This window comes from Narcine bancroftii, chromosome 6 (assembly GCF_036971445.1).
Source record: "Narcine bancroftii isolate sNarBan1 chromosome 6, sNarBan1.hap1, whole genome shotgun sequence".
Classification (NCBI taxonomy): Eukaryota; Metazoa; Chordata; class Chondrichthyes; order Torpediniformes; family Narcinidae; genus Narcine; species Narcine bancroftii.
In genome coordinates this window covers 250,034,926-250,056,928 of record NC_091474.1, presented here as the reverse complement: position 1 = coordinate 250,056,928, position 22,003 = coordinate 250,034,926, and the positions used below count along the sequence as shown (strand labels likewise).

At 42.0% G+C, this 22,003-nt stretch overlaps 1 protein-coding gene across 6 annotated transcripts in view; it reads left to right on the top strand.

The window, feature by feature from the left end:
- LOC138737226 (cullin-9-like) overlaps positions 1-22,003 on the top strand; it is a 316,560-nt gene that overhangs the window by 130,397 nt on the left and 164,160 nt on the right. For 5 of the 6 annotated variants that reach the window (XM_069887919.1, XM_069887917.1, XM_069887914.1 and 2 more), the window contains 4 exons: positions 272-377; positions 2,277-2,504; positions 5,219-5,348; positions 15,390-15,561. In XM_069887919.1, the coding sequence (XP_069744020.1) occupies positions 272-377; positions 2,277-2,504; positions 5,219-5,348; positions 15,390-15,561 (636 nt within the window). The remainder of the gene's footprint in view (positions 1-271; positions 378-2,276; positions 2,505-5,218; positions 5,349-15,389; positions 15,562-22,003) is intronic. The other variant, XM_069887915.1, reaches the window with a different exon arrangement.

The following is a 22,003-nucleotide window of genomic DNA, read 5'->3' as shown; positions in this document are numbered from 1 at the left end:
GAAAGTCTGCTGATGCTGCGATTGTAATTTAATGCACAGAAACGCGGCAGGTCATGCAGCTTTCTTCACGTAGCAAAGATACGTCACCAATGTTTCGGGCCTGAGCTCTTGGTCCAGGTATTAGCAAAAAGCAGGCAGGGACCTGAATAAAATGGTGGAGGGAGGGCCGGGGAGGAGCACAGGCAAGAGGTCATAGATGGATGTGGGTGGGAGGGCATGAGAAAAAAATCTAAATGCTGTCTGCTTTTGTGATCTTGATTCTTTTTTATAGAATTCTGAGCAGGTTTTTGGATAATTATCTGGAAGACCTGTTGCCCTGGCATGAAAGTATTGAACCTTGTTTGTCATCCATGACTGCCTACAGTAATGATCGAGAGGTACGATGCCTAGGTTTGCTGGTTTATTTTGTTATTAATGCAGTTACCAGAGAACATTGTTCTGCCGAAGGCACAAAATGGTCTTTTACTTGTGTCTGCATTTTGCTGGGATCAGGATTCCTGCACTCTTTATAACCGTGACATTTTTCTCTGGGTGTCCATTAAATATTGGGCTTTTCATTCTCTCCTTCCCAGCATCATCTTCTCTCCTCTCTATGAATTGACCATTTCCTTCCTTAATGTGTTCACTCTTGGACCAGATTTCTCAATTGTATCAAGCAACATTTCGTCAAAGATTGCTATCGATATAATGGGTAACAGAGTCACTGGTATAGAACATAGACTATGATAGCACAGTACAGGCCCTTCAGCCCATGATGTTGTACCAATCTATATTTTTCAATCTAAAGTTTCCCTACCTCACACCCATAACTGTCTATTTTTCTTGCTCCATGTGTCTGTCTAAGAGTTTTTAAATGTCCCAATTGTACTGGCCTCCGCCTCCACCCCTGGCAATGTATTTTAGGCACCCACCACTCTGTGTAAAAACAACCCTGACACTCCCCTGAACTTTCCTCCCCTCATCTTATTTGCTACTGTTGCCCTGGGAAAATGGTGCTGGCTATTCACTCATCTAGACCTCTCATAATCTTGTAGACCTCCTTTGCTCCAAAGAGAAAAACCCTAGCTCTGTTCACCTTCCCTCATAGCACGTTCTTCATTCCAGGCAACGTGCTGATAAATATTCTCTGCACCCTCTCCAAAGCTTGCACATCCTTCCTGAAATGAGGTGACCAGATCTGAACACAATTTGCAAGTGTGGTCTAACCATAGTTTTATAGAGCTGCAACATTACCTCACGGCACATGAACTCAATCCCTGATAAATGAAGCCTTCTTAACTACCATATCAATCTGCTTGGCAGCCTTGAGAGATCCATGGATTTGGACCAATCCAGTATACTTGGACTATGGATGAAAGTATAGGCCTTTACTGTGCTGCAATGTTCCATGTTCTATTAAATAGATGAGAGAACGTAAGAGAGTGTCTATGATCAAATTGCAGGGAGGACAAGTGAAGAGATAATTGTGAAAAGTGAAAGAAGGTGGTAAAGGGGAGGAGGGGAAATATAAATGGCAGATCCCATGAAGTTTCATTGCATCAGGTTAATGTGGGCTGAGAAAACTCATAGTCACCAAGTCCAATCCTTCAGCTAATGACTCATTGATCCTTCACATTGACCAACACTTGGATGAAGAATCAAGCATCACAAGAGTACTGCCCTAGTCTGAACCTGCTTCCCCCTCCTCCTCAACATGTGCCATGCTTGACTTTCAATGTGCATTGTTTGATCTGGACAATTAGGACCATCAATCCTTTCCTCAAGGAAGAACAGAACTGTTAACCCTAATCTTTCCATTTCCTCATCTCTTGACACAGACTTTAATAGGATATGTCTTCATGATCTGTTTTCTCATCTTATGTTTCAATGCCTTTTAGTCTTAACTGTAAGAATTCCATATTGGTCTCTCTGTCTTACATTGGCTTTGGTTTATCAAAACCATCCTGCATTCAGTTGTCACCCCCCCATCTATACCCCTTACTATCACGGATCTTTTCCAGATATTTACAGCAGGTACTAATGCGGGTGTTGTTTTTACATTTCTGGCAAAGGAAATGGATTGGCACGGGAACTTGTCCAATGAGGTTTCCCTGCATGGGATTGTTTAAGTCACTGTTGTTTTGGGTTAAATCTCAGATGTTCCTGGTCTGGGTAATTTCATGAGGCAGTTCACTGAGACACAGGGAGTGCTGCTAATTTCATTACTGGACCTCCCCATGTAAGATCAATAATCTGAAATAATTATTGAAACTTCATTTAATTCTCTTTGCCTTCAGGTGCTGCAGGATTTTATAAGGTTTCTACATAGACTAGCGACAGTGAACAAGGATTATGCAGTCGTTATGTGTCGGCTTGGGTCAAAGGAAACCCTGTCCAAAGCATTGGACAAGCACTGTTCGACTTTACTGCTGGCTGCAGAGCTCCGGGATTTGGTCAGTGACTGTGAGAAATACGCCAGCCTGTACAAGAAAATGACCACAAGTATCCTCGCTGGGTGTATACAGGTATAAGGTGGTTCTCTGACTCTCTCCTTCCGGCTGTTATATTCTCCAGTCTATTGTAAAAATGTTGAAAGTTGCAGTGGAGTGCACTTCTGCAGCAACTGGCTGCCTTTCCAGAAATTGCCTGGGTGTTCATTGGTTTATATTTAAAAATTAGTTAACCAATGAGTCAAGCATTGACCTGATCTATAGGGGTTTTCAATATGGATCAATGGAGGGTTGATTGGCCCAGAGGTGGAGTGCATTGTGGATAATTGCTGTTTTTAAAATGTATTTACCGTAAATTACGGCCATTGAAACCCATGCCTCACAATTACACCCAATTACCCTGCTAATCCCGTATATTTTGGAGAGGGAGAAAACCGGAGCACCCAGTGAAAACCCATGCAGTTCATGGGGAGAATGTACCAGTCTTCACCACTACCCCTGGCAATGCATTCCAGGCACCCACCACTCTCTGCGTTTATAAAAAAAAAAAATTGTCCCTGATGTTTCCCCTGAACTTATATCCCTTAAACAGATATCCTCTTCTATTTGCCACTGTTGCCCAGGGAAAAAGCTAATGGCTATCCACCCCACCATCTATGCCTCTCAGCGATCCTAATTCCAAACCAGTTGAAATTAATATCCTGACCCACAGGCTAACAATTGAAGCATTTGGGTGATGAGAAATTTGCAGAATCTGGTGTCTAGTGCAGTACACAAAATACATTACAACTCCAATTATCCAAAATCGGATTCTCCAAAATCCTCGTTTATCCGAAATTTTTCGGAGCCAAACTGGAGATGTCAGTCTCTCGGCAGCGGCAGTAGTGGACCTTGGGGTCCTGGTGCTGGCAGCAGCAGACCTCGGGCTCCCGGCGCCAGTAGTGGGGACCTCAAGCTCCTGGGCAGGTGTAGGACCCTCAGGCTCCCGGCACGAGTGGGGCCTTGGTGAGGAAGTGTTGGCGATCAGCAGTGGCCAGCATTCTTTGGTGAGAATTAAACATTAATGTTTAAAAAGCCTTTCCTTGTTGTTTGCTGTTGTTTAAACACTGTTACAATGGATTTGCTGTTGCTACTGGGCTGTTTTTAAAATAAAAAGACCTTTTCTCCGAAAAAAACATTTATCTGAAATGGGCCAGGTCCCGACCATTTTGGATAATCGGAGTTGTACTGTATGTCAGCATTATACCAGGTGATGCAGTTATCCATAATCTTTCCAGGAGGAGATGCTCAGTGTTTGAACCCAAATTTACTGCTCTCTTACCAGATTAACATCTCTCCTGTTGTTATTCCTTCCCTTTGTTTTAAATAAGTTCCATACAAAACCTTCAAGGGAATTGCATTTACCACAGATATTTTATCTCATGTTCGTACCTGCTGCAACAGTTGATAAGTAGGTATAGCTATCTCTCTCTCGAGGAATGTAGTTAAACTGTTGGTGATTTATTTGAGTCCTTTGTGAGAGATGCAAAAATAGTCTTGATTGTTTGCTTAATTTTCAGCCCTATTTTATTTTCTTCCAATATGAGCAGAGTGGCAATGGTAAAATCGTAGAATACTGCAGCACGGAAACAGGCCCTTAAGCCCTTCTGGTCTGTGCCAAAGTATTTTTCTGCCTACTTCCACTGACTTGCACCTGGGCCATGTCCTTCTATACCCCTCCCATCCATGTACATGCCCAAATTTTTCTTGAATGTTAAAATTGAGCATGCATTTACAAATTGAGCTGCTTGCTTGTTCCATACTCCCACACTCTGTGTGAAGAAATCTCCCTAATTTCCCCCTAAGCCGTAACCCATATCCTTTAGTTTTTATCTAACCTAACCTCAGTGGAAAAAGCTCTTTTCCAATCTAGAACCTCAACTTTAGGCCTCTCCTTGCTCTTCCCTAAAACTACCCTAAAACTAACAGAATTATGATCACTAGACCCAATTTGTTCTCCAACATTAATGTCCGCTACCTGACCTAGCTCGTTCCCTAACAGGAGATCCAGTATTACACCGTCCCAAGTTGGTTCTTCTATTAACTGATTTAGAAAACAATCCTGAGCACATTTAACGAACTCCAGCCCATCCAGCCCTCTAACCTTATGGGTATCCCAATCAATGTGTGGGAAGTTAAAATCTCCCATGATCACTACCTTATGATTTTCACACATATACGTTATCTCCCTACAAATTTGTTCCTCTAATTTTCTTGGCCCAATCTTAATGTCATCTGCAAACTTACTGATCTAATTTACCACATTATTATCCAGATTATTGATATAGAAGACAAATAACAATGGACCTAGCACCGATCCATGATCTGCACCTCTAATCTCAGGCTTCCAGTCAGAGAGGCAATCATTCACCACCACTCTCTGGCTTTGCCTGTAAAGCCAATGTCGAATTGAATTCAGCTAAGTCTTGAATGTTTCTTTCCGACCTCAAACTATTGTGTCAGAGCTATGTTTTAAACTTGAGCCTGACTAACATTCATGGAGAGTTCTGACGCTGACGTGATGTGAACCATATGCATTGAGGTTTCATATCTGTGTCTTCAGAAACTTATTGTAAATGGAGACCAGTCCTTCACCCCCACCCCATCAAATGAGAGTTAAGTAAAGCACAAACCCCATAATTAGTCATGTTCATCTTTGACAAGGAATAGCATTGATCAGGATGAATGAGCTTGTCTTGTACTTGACTTTATGCCTGTGGACTCGACTTTCGTTTCTAACTCACTTGCAGATGGTTTTGGGACAAATTGAAGAACATCGACGCAGTCATCAACCAATCAATATTCCTTTCTTTGATGTGTTCCTGAGGAACCTCTGTCAAGGTCTGTCCGAATGGCTCAATGATAACAGAATAAATCACGGCAAGTTTAAATTATGTGTGGAGCTAAGAGGGAGCATCTCTGTTCTACTTTAACTTCTTGCCAAAATGAAGATAACTAAAAGCAGTTCCCAAAAAGACACATGCAGGTTTAAATTCATTACATCAAATTTCAATTAATTTACTCTTGGCATTAAATTCTGTAGACCATCACTCCTGAGGGAATCAAGAAACAAACCCCTGGAGAAACTCACTGGGTCGAGCAGCATCTGTGAGGGAAGAAAGGGATTGTTGACATTTCAGATCAAGACTGCGTCATGAGTGAATGGAGAGAGAAGATGGGCTGGAAAAGGAGAGGACAAGAATAGAGATGGGTGACATCTGGAGGGAGAGGATGAGTCAGTGGGATAGGATGGGTCGGGGTGACGCGAGGGAAGAGGGATCAGTGGGTGGCACTCAAGGGAAAGGACAAGACAGTGGGTGGCATGCAAGGAAGGGGGCGGGTCAGTGGGTAACACACGGGGAAGGAGACAGGTCAGTGCATGACAGAGGAGACGGGTCAGTGAGTGACACATGGAGGGAGACAATGAGTTAGTGGGTGACACGTGGAAGGAAGGGACAGGTCAGTGGTTGACATACGGAGGGGGGACGGATCAGTGGTTGACACATGGAGGGGGGAGATGGGTCAGGCATGACACACGATGAATCAGTGGATGATCCATGACGGAGGGGACTGGTCAGTGGGTGACATGAGTTCCTTCTCCTGCATCTGTCCGTCATACAACACCTCTGCTTGGTTGGTCAATCCCACAAAGAGTTCCTGCCTCATCCCTCTCGCCTCGTCCTTCTTGCATTGCTCTTGTACATTTCATCATGATAAAGAGTTTTGGCTTGAAACACTGACTCTTCCTTGTCTCTGACAGATACTGCTTGACCTGCTGAGTTCTTCCCGCAGGTTGTGTGTGATCTGAGCTGCAGGCTCACTGGGGGGGTGGGGTGTTGCACAGCAAGTACTCTTCCTTAACAACTTCGCAAGTGATACTTCACACAAGCATTTGGGACCACTCACCAATCGACAAACTATAGGTGGAGCCAACAGTGCATCAGATTAAAACCTCGCAGACATAAATAATGATGGATGATTAAACAATTAATGAACAGAGATCGTCTTACTCAGCGATGTTGGAGTCTAGAACAAATTTTATGGCTAGGCTAAAGAATTTGTGATTCATCATGGCCTCTATAACCATAGAGACTGAGGTTTAGCAACATTGATTCAAACCACATAGGAGCTGGGTCCTTGGCAAGAACCACCTTCAAGAAAAAATTGTAACCCCTCTTCCCGATATTGAAAGCCATCACTTTCCCCCGACCACCAACATTCATCTTTGGGATTACTATTGACTAGAAATGCAATGTCACAAGCTGCACAAAATGCCCAAGGTAGCTGGAGTATATTAGTTAAGTACAATTTAAGTAGCAGTGAGAAGGTGGGCAAGCTCAGCAGGTCAGACAACAACCATGGGTATAAATGGTCAACGTTTAGAATCAGAATCCTTTCCTGAGTCTAAAAGAGAAAGGGGTGATATCAAGTATATCAAGAGGGGAAACAAAAGAAAATGACAGGAAGGAGGAAGCTGGAGGGGAGGTTGGGGTGGGGCAGTCAGCAGTGAATCAATAGGGGACAGAAGGTTCTGAGATGGCGAGGTAGCAGAGAGAGAGAGAGACCACATTTTTGGCTCCACCCTGATTCCACTCAATCATTCCACTGTGTACAAGATACAAGTAGGAAAGTGAAGCAAACTTCTCACTTGTCTGTATGAGTGCAAGTGCAATCACATGTTATATGTGGACAGGTTGTCACACCTCCTGGACAAAGCTGCTCAATACTCAGCCTTCACTACAAACATTCATTTCATCTATCCCCTTTATTCCCACTTATTGTGATTAAAGTACAGGAGTAGCGGGCCATTGGCAATACCACCAGTGGTAGGTTCTTCTTTGGGCCCCATAACGGCCCAGTAGGAATGCCACCAATTGTAGGTTGCTCTCTAGGTCCTAAAGTAGCCCAGTGCGAATGCCACAGTTGTAGGTTCCTCTCTAGGTCCCATTTTGGGCCATTGAGAACATCACCAATGGTAGGTTCCTCTCTAGGTTTCACATCGATACTTTGAAATATTTCACTGTAGAACTACGCATGGCTGACGTACTAGGGTGGCACAGTTGGCGTCGCGGTTAGTGCAACATCTTTATAGCACCAACGATCGGGACCGAGGTTCAAATTCCGCACTGTCTGTAAGGGGTTTGTACATTCTCTGTGCCTGCGTGGGTTTTCCCTGAGGGCTCTGGTTTCCTCCCATCATTCAAAACGTACTGGGGGTGTAGGTTAATAGGTTGTAAATTGGGTAGCACAGACTTGTGGGCCGAAATGGCCTATTAGCGTACTGTATGTCTAAATTTTTTTTAATATATATGACATCACAGCACAGAAACAGGCCCTTCTAGGTTGTGCCAAACTATTATTCTGCCTAGTCCCACTGACCAGTACCCATTCCATATCTCTTCATGGCCTTCCCATCCATGGGCCTATCCAAATTTTTCTGAAATGTTAAAATTAAACCTGTATTGCTGTTCCTTCACAAGTACAATCAAGGTCACAAAATGTTGGCGTATTTTTGCCTCAGGAGTTGCAGTGGTTCCAGAAGGCAATTATCATCCTGCGTGGGGATTGTTCAGGATAGATATTAGGCTAAAGAGACATCCTGTGAGAAAATGAATGAATAGATTAAACACCTGAACTTGTGTCCTGCCGTTTGAAGCATTATTTGGTTTCCCGGTCATCTACTGTATATACTTGTGTAATAGTCGACCCCCTTTTTGACACATAAATCACGTTTTCTGTATGACCAATGTAAAAGTCGATTTCCCCCCCCCCCCCCGCCATTTTTGGCCCCAACCACCCACCCATCCAAGCTCCTAAAACCTTGAGCGATATATGTACTTAATGTGGTCAGAAGTATGACCAGCATAAAAGTAGACCCCCCCCCTCCAAATATGACCCCAAAAATTGGTCCCAAAAACTCGACTATTACATGAGTATATACAGTAATTGTAAATGATTCTCGACAAGTAAATGAATTGTCATTCTAGCTATCAGAATTTAAATTGTACATTGAAATTTTAAGACCTTGTACTTCTTTCCCTTTGGGAAAGAGGAAATATATGGATGACATGAGTTTTAACTAACAAATTCCTCGATCGAAATAAGTCCATAAGTTCCTGTACATGGAACAAACATAACATTAGAAGCAGGAAAAGGAAGGGAGTGAACTCCCACACCTAACCAGCGAGCTTTCTGTGAGAGAAAAGTTTAAAGCACATGATAACAAGGTGGGTTGGTGTAGTCATTGTTGAACATGGCTTAAATTCTTGCTTATCTTTCAACTTTGCCAACCATCTTAAAAATTAAGAACTAGACATTTTCTGCTTTTAGACGGGGCCACTGGTGTGAAGGACTGTCAGGATGGGTCTGAAGCAGCAGTGTTTCACTCCATCCACAATTAGTTGGTATGTTTTTTCCATATTGTAGTAGTATGTTGATTGGAGGATTTGTGTGTTGGCATTTGAGCTTAACAGTAATGTGAGATTTTTCAGACATGTTCATTATTTGCTTTTAGAATATCCTGTGTCAAGAGGAAAATTTTAAAAAACCTAAAAATTCTGTGGTGACTTTCATGGATTTCACGAGGACTGACAAGGGAATTCAAAGACCACATTAAAGCAAGGAGAGGGTATACGGTGTTGTGAAAACTAGCGGGAAGCAGGAGGATCGGGTAGCTTTTAAAAAGGATCAGAAGGCAACAAAAAAGTAACAAAGGGAGAAACGTTTAAACAGAAAGCAGTTATGAAAAGTTTTTTCCCAACATTAAAAAGCACAAGATAAAATAAGCCTAAGTCAGGATTCCGGGGAGATCTTGCCTGACAAATTTGTTGGAGTTTTTTGAGGAAGTCATGAGCAGGATAGACAAAGCAGAGTCAGTGATCTTGGATTTTCAGAAGGCCTTTGACAAGGTGCCACACATGAGGCTGCTAAACAAGATAGGAGCCCTGGTATAATGGGAAAGACACTACTGTGGATGGAAGATTGGCTGACTGGCAGAAGACAAAGAGTGGGAATAAAGGGAACCTTTTCTGACTGGCTGCCAGTGACAGATGGTGTCCACATGGGTCAGTGTTGGGTCCATTGGCTGCCAGTGATAGGTGGTGCCCACACGGATCAGTGTTGGGTCCACTGGCTGCCGGTGACAGGTGGTGCCCACACGAATCAGTGTTGGGTCCACTGGCTGCCGGTGACAGGTGGTGCCCACACGGATCAGTGTTGGGTCCACTGACTGCCGGTGACAGGCGGTGCCTGCACGGATCAGTGTTGGGTGCACTGGCTGCCGGTGACAGGCGGTGCCTGCACGGATCAGTGTTGGGTCCACTGGCTGCCGGTGACACGTGATGTCCGCACAGGTCACTGTTGGATCCACTGGCTGCCGGTGACAGCTAGTGTCTGTATCAGTCAGTGTTGGGTCCACTGACTGCTGGTAACTAGTGGTGTTTCGCATGGGCTGGTGTCGGTTCCAGTACTTTTCATGCTATATGTAAATGATTTAGTGAACAAATTGATGGCTTTATGGCCAAGTTTGTGGATGGTAGGAAGACAGGTGGAGGGATGGGTAATGTAGAAGTAGCAGGGAGTCTGCAGAGGGGCTTGGGAGAATGGGAAAAGTGGCAGATAGTATACAGGGTAGGGAAGTGTATGGTCGTGCACTTTAGTAGAAGGAATAAAGGCGTAGACTATTTTCTAAATGGGGAAAGAATTCAGAAAGTGAAGATCCAAAGGGATTTGGATGTCCTGGCACTGGATTCCCTAAAGGTTAACTTGCAGGTTGAGTTTGTAGTAAGGAAGGCAAATACAATGGAGCATTCAAAAGGAAAGATGTATTGCTGTGAGGTTATATGGTGTTTGGCAGACAAATTTGGGGTATTTGGTGCAGTTTTGGACCCCTGATCTAAGAAAGGATGTGCTAACATTAGAGATGGTCTAGAGAAGGTTTACAAGAATAGGATTAGAATTAGAGGATGAACATATGAGGCGGTTTCAATGGCTTTGGCCCTGTACCAGCTAGAGTTTAGAACATGGGTCTCCAAAGTGGTTGATATTGACCCCTGGGGTTGATGGACTATTTAAGGCGTTGAAAAATCCCTGGGGGGCGGGGGGTCAATAAACACTGGGGGTGGGAGGGGGAGGGCGATTGAACTTATGGGGTCGAAAGCTGACATTCGTATAAGAAATAAAAATATATAAAATATAACTTGCTGATACACATTTCTGATATATAGTTAGTTTTTATTGGCTATTTATTTTATATTCTGTTTACTGAAACGTACTGATAATAGTTATAATAATTTATTATTAGTTGGAATCACAAGACAATGACCGTTTTAACACCTGTTTCCACATGGTTGAATTGACTTGGATTTTCTTCACTCATATGCTCTATTTTTGAAATACTCAATAACGTGTTAACTATATTATTCATCATTTGCATTGTAGTCATGTAACATTTTAAAACATTTTAGTTTAGCCTTAGCTTTATTTTCAAGTACATAACAAAAGTCTGGGTTGTGGCACTGCTACACTGAGTATCCCAGCCACATTATTTGCTGTCCATAGGCGCCAGCTAATCCAGTGGCAGCCAGTGCCTACTCAACTAATAGCTGTGCATTTACTGTTTAAATTTCCTGAAAGCACAATGGCAGCCGCTAATGCAAAGAATAAGTGCCAGCGATGTTGACAAGAGTATTTGAAATTTGGATTCGTACCTTCGTTTACTAATGAAACAATGCCCGTGTGCCTGTTATGTGAAAAGACTTTCAGTAATAGTGCCATGAAACCTGCAAAGATGAAAGACCACCTTGAAAGGATTCACTCTGATAAGAAAAATAAAGATCTTGATTTGTTTTTAAGCGCTGAAAGAAAAACAATCAGAAAACAACCAAATTTAAAGTCATTTTTTAAAGCACTTGGCATTGCTGATAATGAAGGAGGACTGAAGGCATCATACAGTATCTCCCTTAATGCAGCAAAGAAAGGAAAATTGACATATAATATTGGTGAGGAGATCATATGATCAGCAATTAAAGATGTGATTGAAAATGTTATGGAAAAAGACTCTCAACCTGTTCTAAAATGCATGCCATTAAATGCAAATACAGTGCGACAACGCAGTGATGAGATGGCCTGATGATCTGGAGAAAACCTGGCATCTGAGCTTCAACATTGCAAGTTTTCCATCCAACTCTATGAAGCAAGATTTGGCAGTTCAAATATTCTCATGACCAATGTAAGGTATTACAGTCCAAGGCTAAAGGGCATTGTTCACAAGTTTTTGTTTGCCAAGTGATATTAAAGATGAGACAATTTTTCAACATTTGAAGAAACACAATGTTCCCCTTTGGAATATTACTCCAGTGCCGATTGACGGTGCTCCAGCAATGGTTGGTTGTAACAGGATTTGCTGCCGTACTCAAGGAAAAGGTTCCCAATATACATACTGTGACAATCTTGTTGCCAGGAAACTCAATGGGGAACTGCATGATGCCTTAAAAGTGTGTACTCTATCAGGTCAGTCAACAAAATTAAAGCATATCCTCTCAATTCGCGACTGTTTGCATTGTTATGTGAAAAAAATGATGAAATTTTGAATCAATTATTTTTCCACACTGAGGTAAGGTGGTTGTCAAGAGGTGATAGCTTACAAAAACTTGTTGACCTGTACGTTTCAACTGTGGAGTTTCTTACGGATGTGGACCCTCACTGTATGACGAGTTGAAAAAGTGTATGATCCATCTGTTCTATTTGGCAAATCTATATTCAAAATTTAATGAAGTACAGAAGCATCTGCAAGGTAAAGATGTTACAATTATTCAAGCTCAAACAATCCTCATAGGTTTCCAAGTCACAATAGACCAATTTAAATTTCCATTGGCACATAGAGATTTTGAGTATTTTTCAAATTTACGGCGATTGGAAGAAGATGAAAATATTTCAGACTGTGATCTGGAGATCTACATAAAGCACCTTGAAAAATTAAGGGAAGACTTTCAAGTACGTTTCGAGGACCTGGAGAAAATGCACGTACCTGACTGGATTGTTACACCATTTGATTTGGAAATGCAAAATGCAGACATTGAATTTCATTTAGAAGATGAACTCGTTGAAATGTGTGTGGATCTCGAAGCTAAATCATTGTTCAAAAGTAAAACCCTTAGTGACGATTGGAGCAATGTAAATACTGCTACTAAATACTCCAAGTTTAATGCAGCAGTTGAGCCATTTTTACTTGCATTCACAAGTTCGTACATGGTTGAAGCTCGTTTTAGCCACGCAACTGAAATTATAGCAAAACAGAACCTGGAAGAGCGTGGAGACTTACGACTAAAACTCGCCAACTCCAGCAGGGTTTGGTATGCAGTTTCCCTTATTCTTTGGCTTGGCTTCGCGGACGAAGATTTATGGAGGGGGTAAATGTCCACGTCAGCTGCAGGCTCGTTGGTGGCTGACAAGTCCGATGCGGGACAGGCAGACACAGTTGCAGCGGTTGCAGGGGAAAATTGGTTGGTTGGGGTTGGGTGTTGGGTTTTTCCTCCTTTGTCTTTTGTCAGTGAGGTGGGCTCTGTGGTCTTCTTCAAAGGAGGTTGCTGCCCGCCGAACTATGAGGCGCCAAGATGTACGGTTTGAGGCGATATCAGCCCACTGGCGGTGGTCAATGTGGCAGGCACCAATAGATTTCTTTAGGCAGTCCTTGTACCTCTTCTTTGGTGCACCTCTGTCACGGTGGCCAGTGGAGAGCTCGCCATATAACACGATCTTGGGAAGGCGATGGTCCTCCATTCTGGAGACGTGACCCACCCAGCGCAGCTGGATCTTCAGCAGCATGGACTCGATGCAGTCGGCCTCTGCCATCTCGAGTACTTCGATGTTAGGGATGAAGGCGCTCCAATGAATGTTGAGGATGGAGCGGAGACAACGCTGGTGGAAGCGTTCTAGGAGCCGTAGGTGATGCCGGTAGAGGACCCATGATTCAGAGCCGAACAGGAGTGTGGGTATGACAACGGCTCTGTATACGCTTATCTTTGTGAGGTTTTTCAGTTGGTTGTTTTTCCAGACTCTTTTGTGTAGTCTTCCAAAGGTGCTATTTGCCTTGGCGAATCTGTTGTCTATCTCATTGTCGATCCTTGCATCTGATGAAATGGTGCAGCCGAGATAGGTAAACTGGTTGACCGTTTTGAGTTTTGTGTGCCCGATGGAGATGTGGGGGGGCTGGCTGATGGAGGACCTCCGTTTTCTTCAGGCTGACTTCCAGGCCAAACATTTTGGCAGTTTCCGCAAAACAGGACATCAAGCGCTGAAGAGCTGGCTCTGAATGGGCAACTAAAGCGGCATCGTCTGCAAAGAGTAGTTCACGGACAAGTTTCTCTTGTGTCTTGGTGTGAGCTTGCAGGCGCCTCAGATTGAAGAGACTGCCATCCGTGCGGTACCGCATTCTTAATTCTTCTTTTTATCTCATCAAATTCTTGTAATTGCCATTCTTTCACTGATTCCATATATTCTTTAAAAAAGATACATCCATTGTCTTGCTTTTCTCTTCTTCTTCCACTTCTTTCTGTTCTTCTTCTTCTTCCTCTGGGTTGACCATCTGTTGTTTCCTTGTTTTCTTTTTACCCTCTTCTTTCTTGTTGTCGTTATTGTCTGTGTTCTGCACCTGCTGCTGTGCTGCAGGTGTCTCTCTCAGCTGTGGAGATCGATTCCGCAGCTGTTCCCCCCTCCCGTCAGTGTGTTTTTTTTCATGCGCGGTTGCGCACTTTTACTCGGCTCTGCGAGCCATTTTTGTAGTCCCGAGCCCGGGACTTCCACTGACCTGAGGGAGCGGGCTTCTCTCTCCGCAGCAGGCCTCTTCGGACAGGTAAGGTCTTCACCTTCTTCTTCCGACGTCTTTCCTTCTTTTCTTCCCGTTGTTTTTGGTTTTTCTTTCTTCGCTGCCATTTTCTTCACACTTTTACTTTCACTTTGTTTTGGTTTTTAAGTTTGTGCCTTTGCTTTTTCTCTATCTTTTTTTAACTTTTCTGGAGAGGGCTGGAGTTCCCCGACCGGCCACTACTCCATCACGTGACTCCTCTCCGTGCGGTACCGGATGTAAACAGCGTCTTCATTGTTGAGGTCTTTCATGGCTTGGTTCAGCATCATGCTGAAGAAGATTGAAAAGAGAGTTGGTGCGAGAACACAGCCTTGCTTCATGCCATTGTTAATGGAGAAGGGTTCAGAGAGCTCACTGCTGTATCTGACCTGACCTTGTTGGTTTTCGTGCAGTGTAGGCTTTCCCTTATTAATGCATATGAAACTGCATGTCTCTATTTATTTATTTATTTATTTATGAATTTTATTTTTTTTTCATGGCTGGGGATTGATGTGGGATCAAGGATTCCATGAAGGGGGTCGATGGACTAAAAAGTTTGAGGGCCCCTGGTTTAGAAGGATGGAGTAAAATCTGTCGACTACTGAGGACTGGAAAGTGTGGCTGTGGAAGTCTGGGACTAGTGGCCCAGCCTCAAAATAAAGGGATGCACATCCCTTTCAAACAGAAATTAGAAATTTCTTCAACTAGGGGGTGTTGAATCTGGAATTTATTACAAAGATGGTTGTGGAGACTAAGTCATTGGGTAGATTTAAAGCAGGGGTTGATAGGTTCTTGATTAGTAAGGACATCAAAGGTTTTGGGGAGAAGGAGGGTGAATGAGATTGAAAGAAAAAAATCATCAGTCATGATTGGATGTCAGAGCAGACTTGATGGGCCGAATAGTCACATTCTGCTCCAAAGTCTTATGGATATTTGATTCTTTACAGCGGTCTTGGTTTTTTTCTTTGTAGTTTTAGAGAAGTGTGGTTCAAACGTGAATGTATTTTAAACCTGCAGGAATGCTCTGTAGTGTGTTTTCCCTGCCTGGCAGTTACCATGTTCCTTCCTTCCTTATGTAGGTTCCAGTGTGGAGCTTAAAGAGGACAAATGCTGGGAGAAAGTGGAGGTGTCCTCCAATCATCACAGAGCGAGCAAGTTAACTGACAAGAATGCCAAAACCTACTGGGAATCGAATGGTAGCACCGGGTCCCACTACATTAACATATACATGCACAAAGGGGTGGTTGTCAGGTATGTGTGGACACGGACTCAATCTGGAGACACAAACTGAATTAGATGGTTCTGTAAAAACACACCGAAATGCTGGAGGACCTCACCCAGTCTTTTCAGCATCCGTAGGAGACAAAGATCTATTACTGACATTTCAGGCCTGAGGCCTTCTTCAAGGAATAAGCAAAGAATAAGCAGAATGAGCAAAAAACAGAAAATCTCAGAATAGAGACGGAGCCGGCCAGGGGAGGAATCCGGGCCAACACATGGTGTTAATTGGAGATGGTAAGGGGATAGGTGAGAATTGATTATGTCTGTGTGAATGGAGACAGGGAAAAGGGAGAGAGATAGAGCTTGGGGAAGAAGTCGGGGTGGGGGAGGGGGCGGGTTTAATGAAAGACAGAGAAGTCAATATTAATGCTATCCGGTTGAAGGGTGCCCAGTCAGAAGATGAAGTGTTTCTCCAATTTGGCAGTACATGAGACCATTGATTGACATGTCAGCAAGGAAGTGGGATGGGGAATTGAAATAGGTGGCCACTGGGAAATCCAGGTTATTGTAGCAGACAGAGCCGAGGTGTTCAACAAAGTGATTTCCCAGTTTGCGTCAAATCTCTACAATGTAGAGAAGACCACAATGGGAGCACCGGATGCAGTAGTTGATTCTCACAGATTGGCTCTGTGGCCAAGCAGGGTTACTGTTAAACTATTTTCAAGCCTGTGGGACACTACCATGATGCAACGTTCTGTTTCCATGACTCTTGATATGACAGAGGAGGATTTGAAAAATTGGATTTGATGAACAAAAAGTGAGAGGACATATTAGGATGAATGATATTTTAAAAGTGGCTAAATCCCCGGCTCCATTAGTTGCACCAATCTTGATATTGGACAAATTATTGAAAAGCATTTTAAGATCCAATTTGAAGAAGTGCAGATTAATCATCAAAGCGTGGAGTGTTTTAAATCAAGTAGAATAAAATGCTGAGAATACTCATGAATTTGAGCTATATCTTTGGAGCAGGAAACCTGGAGCCTTTCAGTTCATATAACCATATAGCCACATACAGCACAGATCAGGCCAGTTCAGCCCTACTAGTCCATGCCGTAACAAATCCCCACCCTCCTAGTCCCACTGACCAGCACCCGGTCCATACCCCTCCAGTCCTCTCCTATCCATGTAACTATCTAGTCTTTCCTTAAATGTAACCAATGATCCCGCCTCGACCACGTCTGTCGGAAGCTCATTCCACATCCCCACCACCCTTTGCGTAAAGAAATTTCCCCTCATGTTCCCCTTATAATTTTCCCCCTTCAATCTTAAACCATGCCCTCTAGTTTGAATCGCACCCACTCTTAATTGAAAAAGCCTATCCACATTTACTCCGTCTGTCCCTTTTAAAATCTTAAACACCTCTATCAAGTCCCCTCTCAATCTTCTACGCTCCAGAGAAAAAAGCCCCAGTCTGCACAACCTTTCCCTGTAACTCAAACCTTGAAATCCTGTCAACATTCTCGTGAACCTTCTCTGCACTCTCTCTATTTTGTTTATATCTTTCCTATAATTTGGTGACCAAAACTGTACACAGTACTCCAAATTTGGCCTCACCAATGCCTTGTACAATTTCATCATAACCTCCCTACTCTTGAATTCAATACTCCAATTTATGAAGGCCAACATTCCAAATGCCTTCTTCACCACACCATCTACCTGAGTATCAGCCTTTTTTTAAAAAATTTTTATTTTTCACACTATAAACCATATTGACCAAGATACATACAGACATTTTTCTTCTTAAATATATACAGTGTCGTTTTCTCCCCCTTTTCCCCCCTCCCTCCCTCACTCCCCCATTTTTTAAAAGTTCAATCTATAAAATACATTAAACCCGTTAAACAATGTTGTCACTTAATAAAAATAAACAATAAATTTTACTGAGTCAGTTCTTTTCGTTATCTTCTCCTTCTGTCATTTTAGGTGGTGGAAGTCCACGGTAGGATTTCTCCATTGTGTTTCATGTACGGCTCCCATATTTGTTCGAATATTGTAATGTTATTTCTTAAATTATATGTTATTTTTTGTAATGGAATACATTTGTTCATTTCTATATACCATTGTTGTATTCTCAAGTTATCTTCTAATTTCCAGGTTGACATAATACATTTTTTTGCTACAGCTAGAGCTATCATAACAAATCTTTTTTGTGCTCTATCGAAATCGAGTCCAAATTCTTTGTTTCTTATATTACTTAGGAGGAAGATCTCTGGGTTTTTTGGTATATTGCTTTTTGTGATTTTATTTAATATCTGGTTTAGATCTTCCCAAAAGTTTTTCACTTTCTCACATGTCCAAATTGCATGAATTGTTGTTCCCATTTCCTTTTTACAGCGAAAACATCTGTCTGATACTGTTGGGTCCCATTTATTTAACTTTTGAGGTGTAATGTATAGCCTGTGTATCCAGTTATATTGTATCATATGTAACCTCGTGTTTATTGTATTTCTCATAGTTCCGGAGCATAACTTCTCCCATGTTGCATTCTTTATCTTTATGTTTAGATCTTGTTCCCATTTTTGTTTAGTTTTACCATTTGTTTCCTCGTTCTCCTTTTCTTGTAGTTACAAATTTTTTGATTATCATTGTGTCTGTAATCACATATTCAAAATTACTTCCTTCTGGTAACTTCAGACTGTTTCCCAATTTGTCCTTCAAGTAGGATTTCAGTTGATAGTATGCCAACATTGTATCATGAGTTATATTATATTTATCCTTCATTTGTTCAAAGGATAATAATTTATTTCCCGAAAAACAATTTTTTATTCTTTTGATCCCTTTTTTCTCCCATTCTCTAAAGGAAAGGTTATCTATTGTAAAAGGGAGTAACTTATTTTGCATCAATATTAGTTTTGGTAATTGATAACTTGTTTTATTCCTTTCTACATGAATCTTCTTCCAAATATTGAGTAGATGATGTAATACTGGAGAACTTCTATGTTGTACCAATTTTTCATCCCATTTATATATGTTCAGGTATCATCTCCCCTATTTTATCTAGTTCTAATCTGGTCCAATCTGGTTTTTTCCTTGTTTGATAAAAATCTGATAGGTATCTATAGGTATCTATAATTGTGCGGCTCTATAATAATTCTTAAAGTTTGGCAGTTGTAAGCCTCCTTGTTTGTACCATTCTGTTAATTTATCTAGTGCTATCCTCGGTTTCCCCACTTTCCATAAGAATTTCCTTATTATTTTCTTTAACTCCTTGAAGAATTTCTCTGTTAGGTATATTGGTAATGACTGAAATAGGTATTGTATCCTTGGGAAAATATTGATTTTAATACAGTTTATCCTTCCTATCAGTGTTAGAGGTAAGTCTTTCCAATGCTCTAAGTCACACATGTCAAACTCTGGCCCACGGACCAAATTTGGCCCGCGATATAATTATATTTGGCCTGCAAGATCATTTCAAAAATGTATTAGAGGTGGCCTGCCCTGCAGCGAGAGCCGATGCTGTTTTTTGGTAATGTCACCCCCACCATAATCCCCCTTCATTGCACATCCTTCCCCACCCCCTAACTATCCCCTCCCCCCCTAAAACCACCTCCCTTAAAAGATGGCCAGAATGTTCTCAGAAAGGAATCCAGAATGGTAAAGTTCCACAAACCTTCTGCTGGGAATCCTAACAACACCCGGGCATCAGATCCACGGGACGCGGAGGGAGCAAGAGTGTTGCAGGTTTGAGAACGGGGAAAACAAAATTGTAACACGAGAAGTCTGTCGATGTCATCAGCCGGCAAGCCGGTTGGAAGGCTCCCCGCACAACCAGTCACTTCTCCGGGTGCGGCGGATTGGCGAGCGCCTGTGATTTCCTGTCGTCGCGACGGGCATGGCAGGCTGCGCATGGCCCCCGGGCAGCGCAAGCCCCGCGCGACTGGCACCGGACGGCCCTTCCACAGCGCGAGCGCACTTCTCCCGGTCGCCACGGCCTTCAGTGCTTGAACCCGCACGGACCCCAGGGACGGCTGGTTCAGCCCTGCATGTGAAGAGAGAGATGGTGGCTGTCCGCAAAGGCTGATAGGCAGCGCGCTGGGCTTGAGTGGGTGGGTAAGCAGGGGTGGGCAGAGGGTGTAGGTGAGGAGTAATGGGCAGGGGAAGTTATGGTGGTGCGAGGGGCAGTTAGAGGGAGGGATGAGTAGAAGGAGGGGTGGATAGGGAAGAAGTAAAAGGGGAGGGGCAGGGCAAGTAGGGGAGGGGTGATTAGAGGGTGAGAGGTGTAGAGGGAGGAACAGGTTGAGGGGAAAGGCAGTAGAGGGGCGTGTATAGGATGGGGTGGGTAGAGGCATTGCGAGTGGAGTGAGGGGTGAGTAGAGGTTGAGTAAAGGACTGGTCAGGTAGAGGGATGGAGGGTCGAGGGTGAATAGAGGCCTAGAGCTTGAGGAGTGAGCAGGAAATGCTGAGTCCTGATGAAGGCCAAAATGGACACAGCCTGTGAATGCTGACTACATCTCCATAGGGACCAAATATGTTTCCCTCAGATCAAGCAAAGGGTGAACTTGAGCTACCTACTCCTGACCTGTAACATTATCCTCCTAAAGTTATATCCTAAAGTTTAACATTACATATGTTGAAAGAAGAGAAAACATGCAGATGTTGTTGAAAATTTTCAATAAATATTTAGTTCGGCCCTCAACTTAGTCCAAGTTTTTAATTTTGGCCCTCCGTGAATTTGAGTTTGACACCCCTGCTCTAAGTCATCTTGTAATTTTTTTCATTAATGGATGGTAATTGAGTTTATATAGATGGCCAAGGTTTTTATTTAGTTGTATACCTAGGTATCGTATTGCTTGTGTTTGCCATCTAAATGGCGATTCTTTCTGAAACTTTGTGAAATCCGCATTATTCATTGGCATTGCTTCACTTTTATTTGCGTTGATCTTGTACCCCGATACTTCTCCATATTCCTTCAATTTCCTATGTAATTCTTTTATTGATATTTCTGGTTCTGTTAAGTATATTATAACGTCATCTGCAAATAGACTGATTTTATATTCCTTCTCTTTTATTTTTATCCATTTTATTTTATTTTCTGTTCTTATCAGTTCTGCTAGTGGTTTTATAGCTAACGCGAACAGTGAGGGAGATAGTGGACATCCCTGCCTTGTTGATCTGCTTAAGTTAAATTGTTTTAATATATATCCATTTATTGTCACTTTCGCCAATGGCCCTTTATATAATGCTTTAATCCAATTAATATATTTCTCTGGTAAACTGAATTTTTGTAGTACTTTGAATAAATAATTCCATTCTACTCTGTCAAAGGCCTTCTCTGCGTCTAAAGCAACCGCTACTGTTGGAGTTTTATTTCCTTCTACTGCATGAATTAAGTTAATAAATTTACAGATATTGTCTGTTGTTCGTCTTTTTTTAATAAATCCAGTTTAGTCTAGATTTACTATTTTTGGTACATAGTCGGCTAATCTGTTTGCTAATAGTTTAGCTATTATCTTGTAATCTGTGTTAAGTAAAGATATTGGTCTATATGACGCTGGTGCGAGTGGATCTTTCCCTGTCTTTGGTATTACTGTAATTATTGCTGTTTTGCATGAATCTGGTAAGATTTGTGTTTTATCATTCTGGTTGATTACTTCCAGGAGGGGAGGAATTAATAAATCTTTAAATGTTTTATAGAATTCTATTGGGAATCCATCCTCTCTTGGTGTTTTATTGTTCGGTAGTTTTTTTAATATCTCCTGTAATTCTTCTATTTCAAATGGTTTTATTAATTTATTTTGCTCCTCTGTTTGTAATTTTGGTATTTCAATTTTAGTTAGAAATTCATCTATTTTGACTTCTTTCCCTTCGTTTTCAGTTTGACATAATTGCTCGTAGAATTCCCTGAAGTTTTCATTGATATCCGTTGGATTATATGTAATTTGCTTGTACATTTTCCTTAATGCCGATACCATTCTTTTAGTTTGTTCTGTCTTAAGCCTCCACGCTAGAATTTTGTGCATTTTTTCTCCTAGCTCATAATATTTCTGTTTTGTCTTCATTATGTTCTTCTCCACCTTATATGTTTGTAGTGTTTCATATTTTATTTTTTTAACTGTCATTTCTCTTCTTTTAGTTGTATCTTCCTTTATTGCTAATTCTTTTTCTCTATTTTTTATTTCCCTTTCCAACTGTTCTGTTTCCCGATTGTAGTCCTTCTTCATCTTAGTTACATAACTTATTATTTGCCCTCTGATGAACGCTTTCATTGCGTCCCATAGTATAAACTTATCTTTCACTGATTCCGTATTTATTTCAAAGTAAATTTTAATTTGTCTTTCAATGAATTCTCTAAAATCCTGTCTTTTAAGTAGCATGGAGTTTAATCTCAATCTATACATTTTTGGTGGGTTGTCCTCTATCTCTATTGCCAATAACAGGGGTGAGTGGTCCGATAATAGTCTAGCTTTAT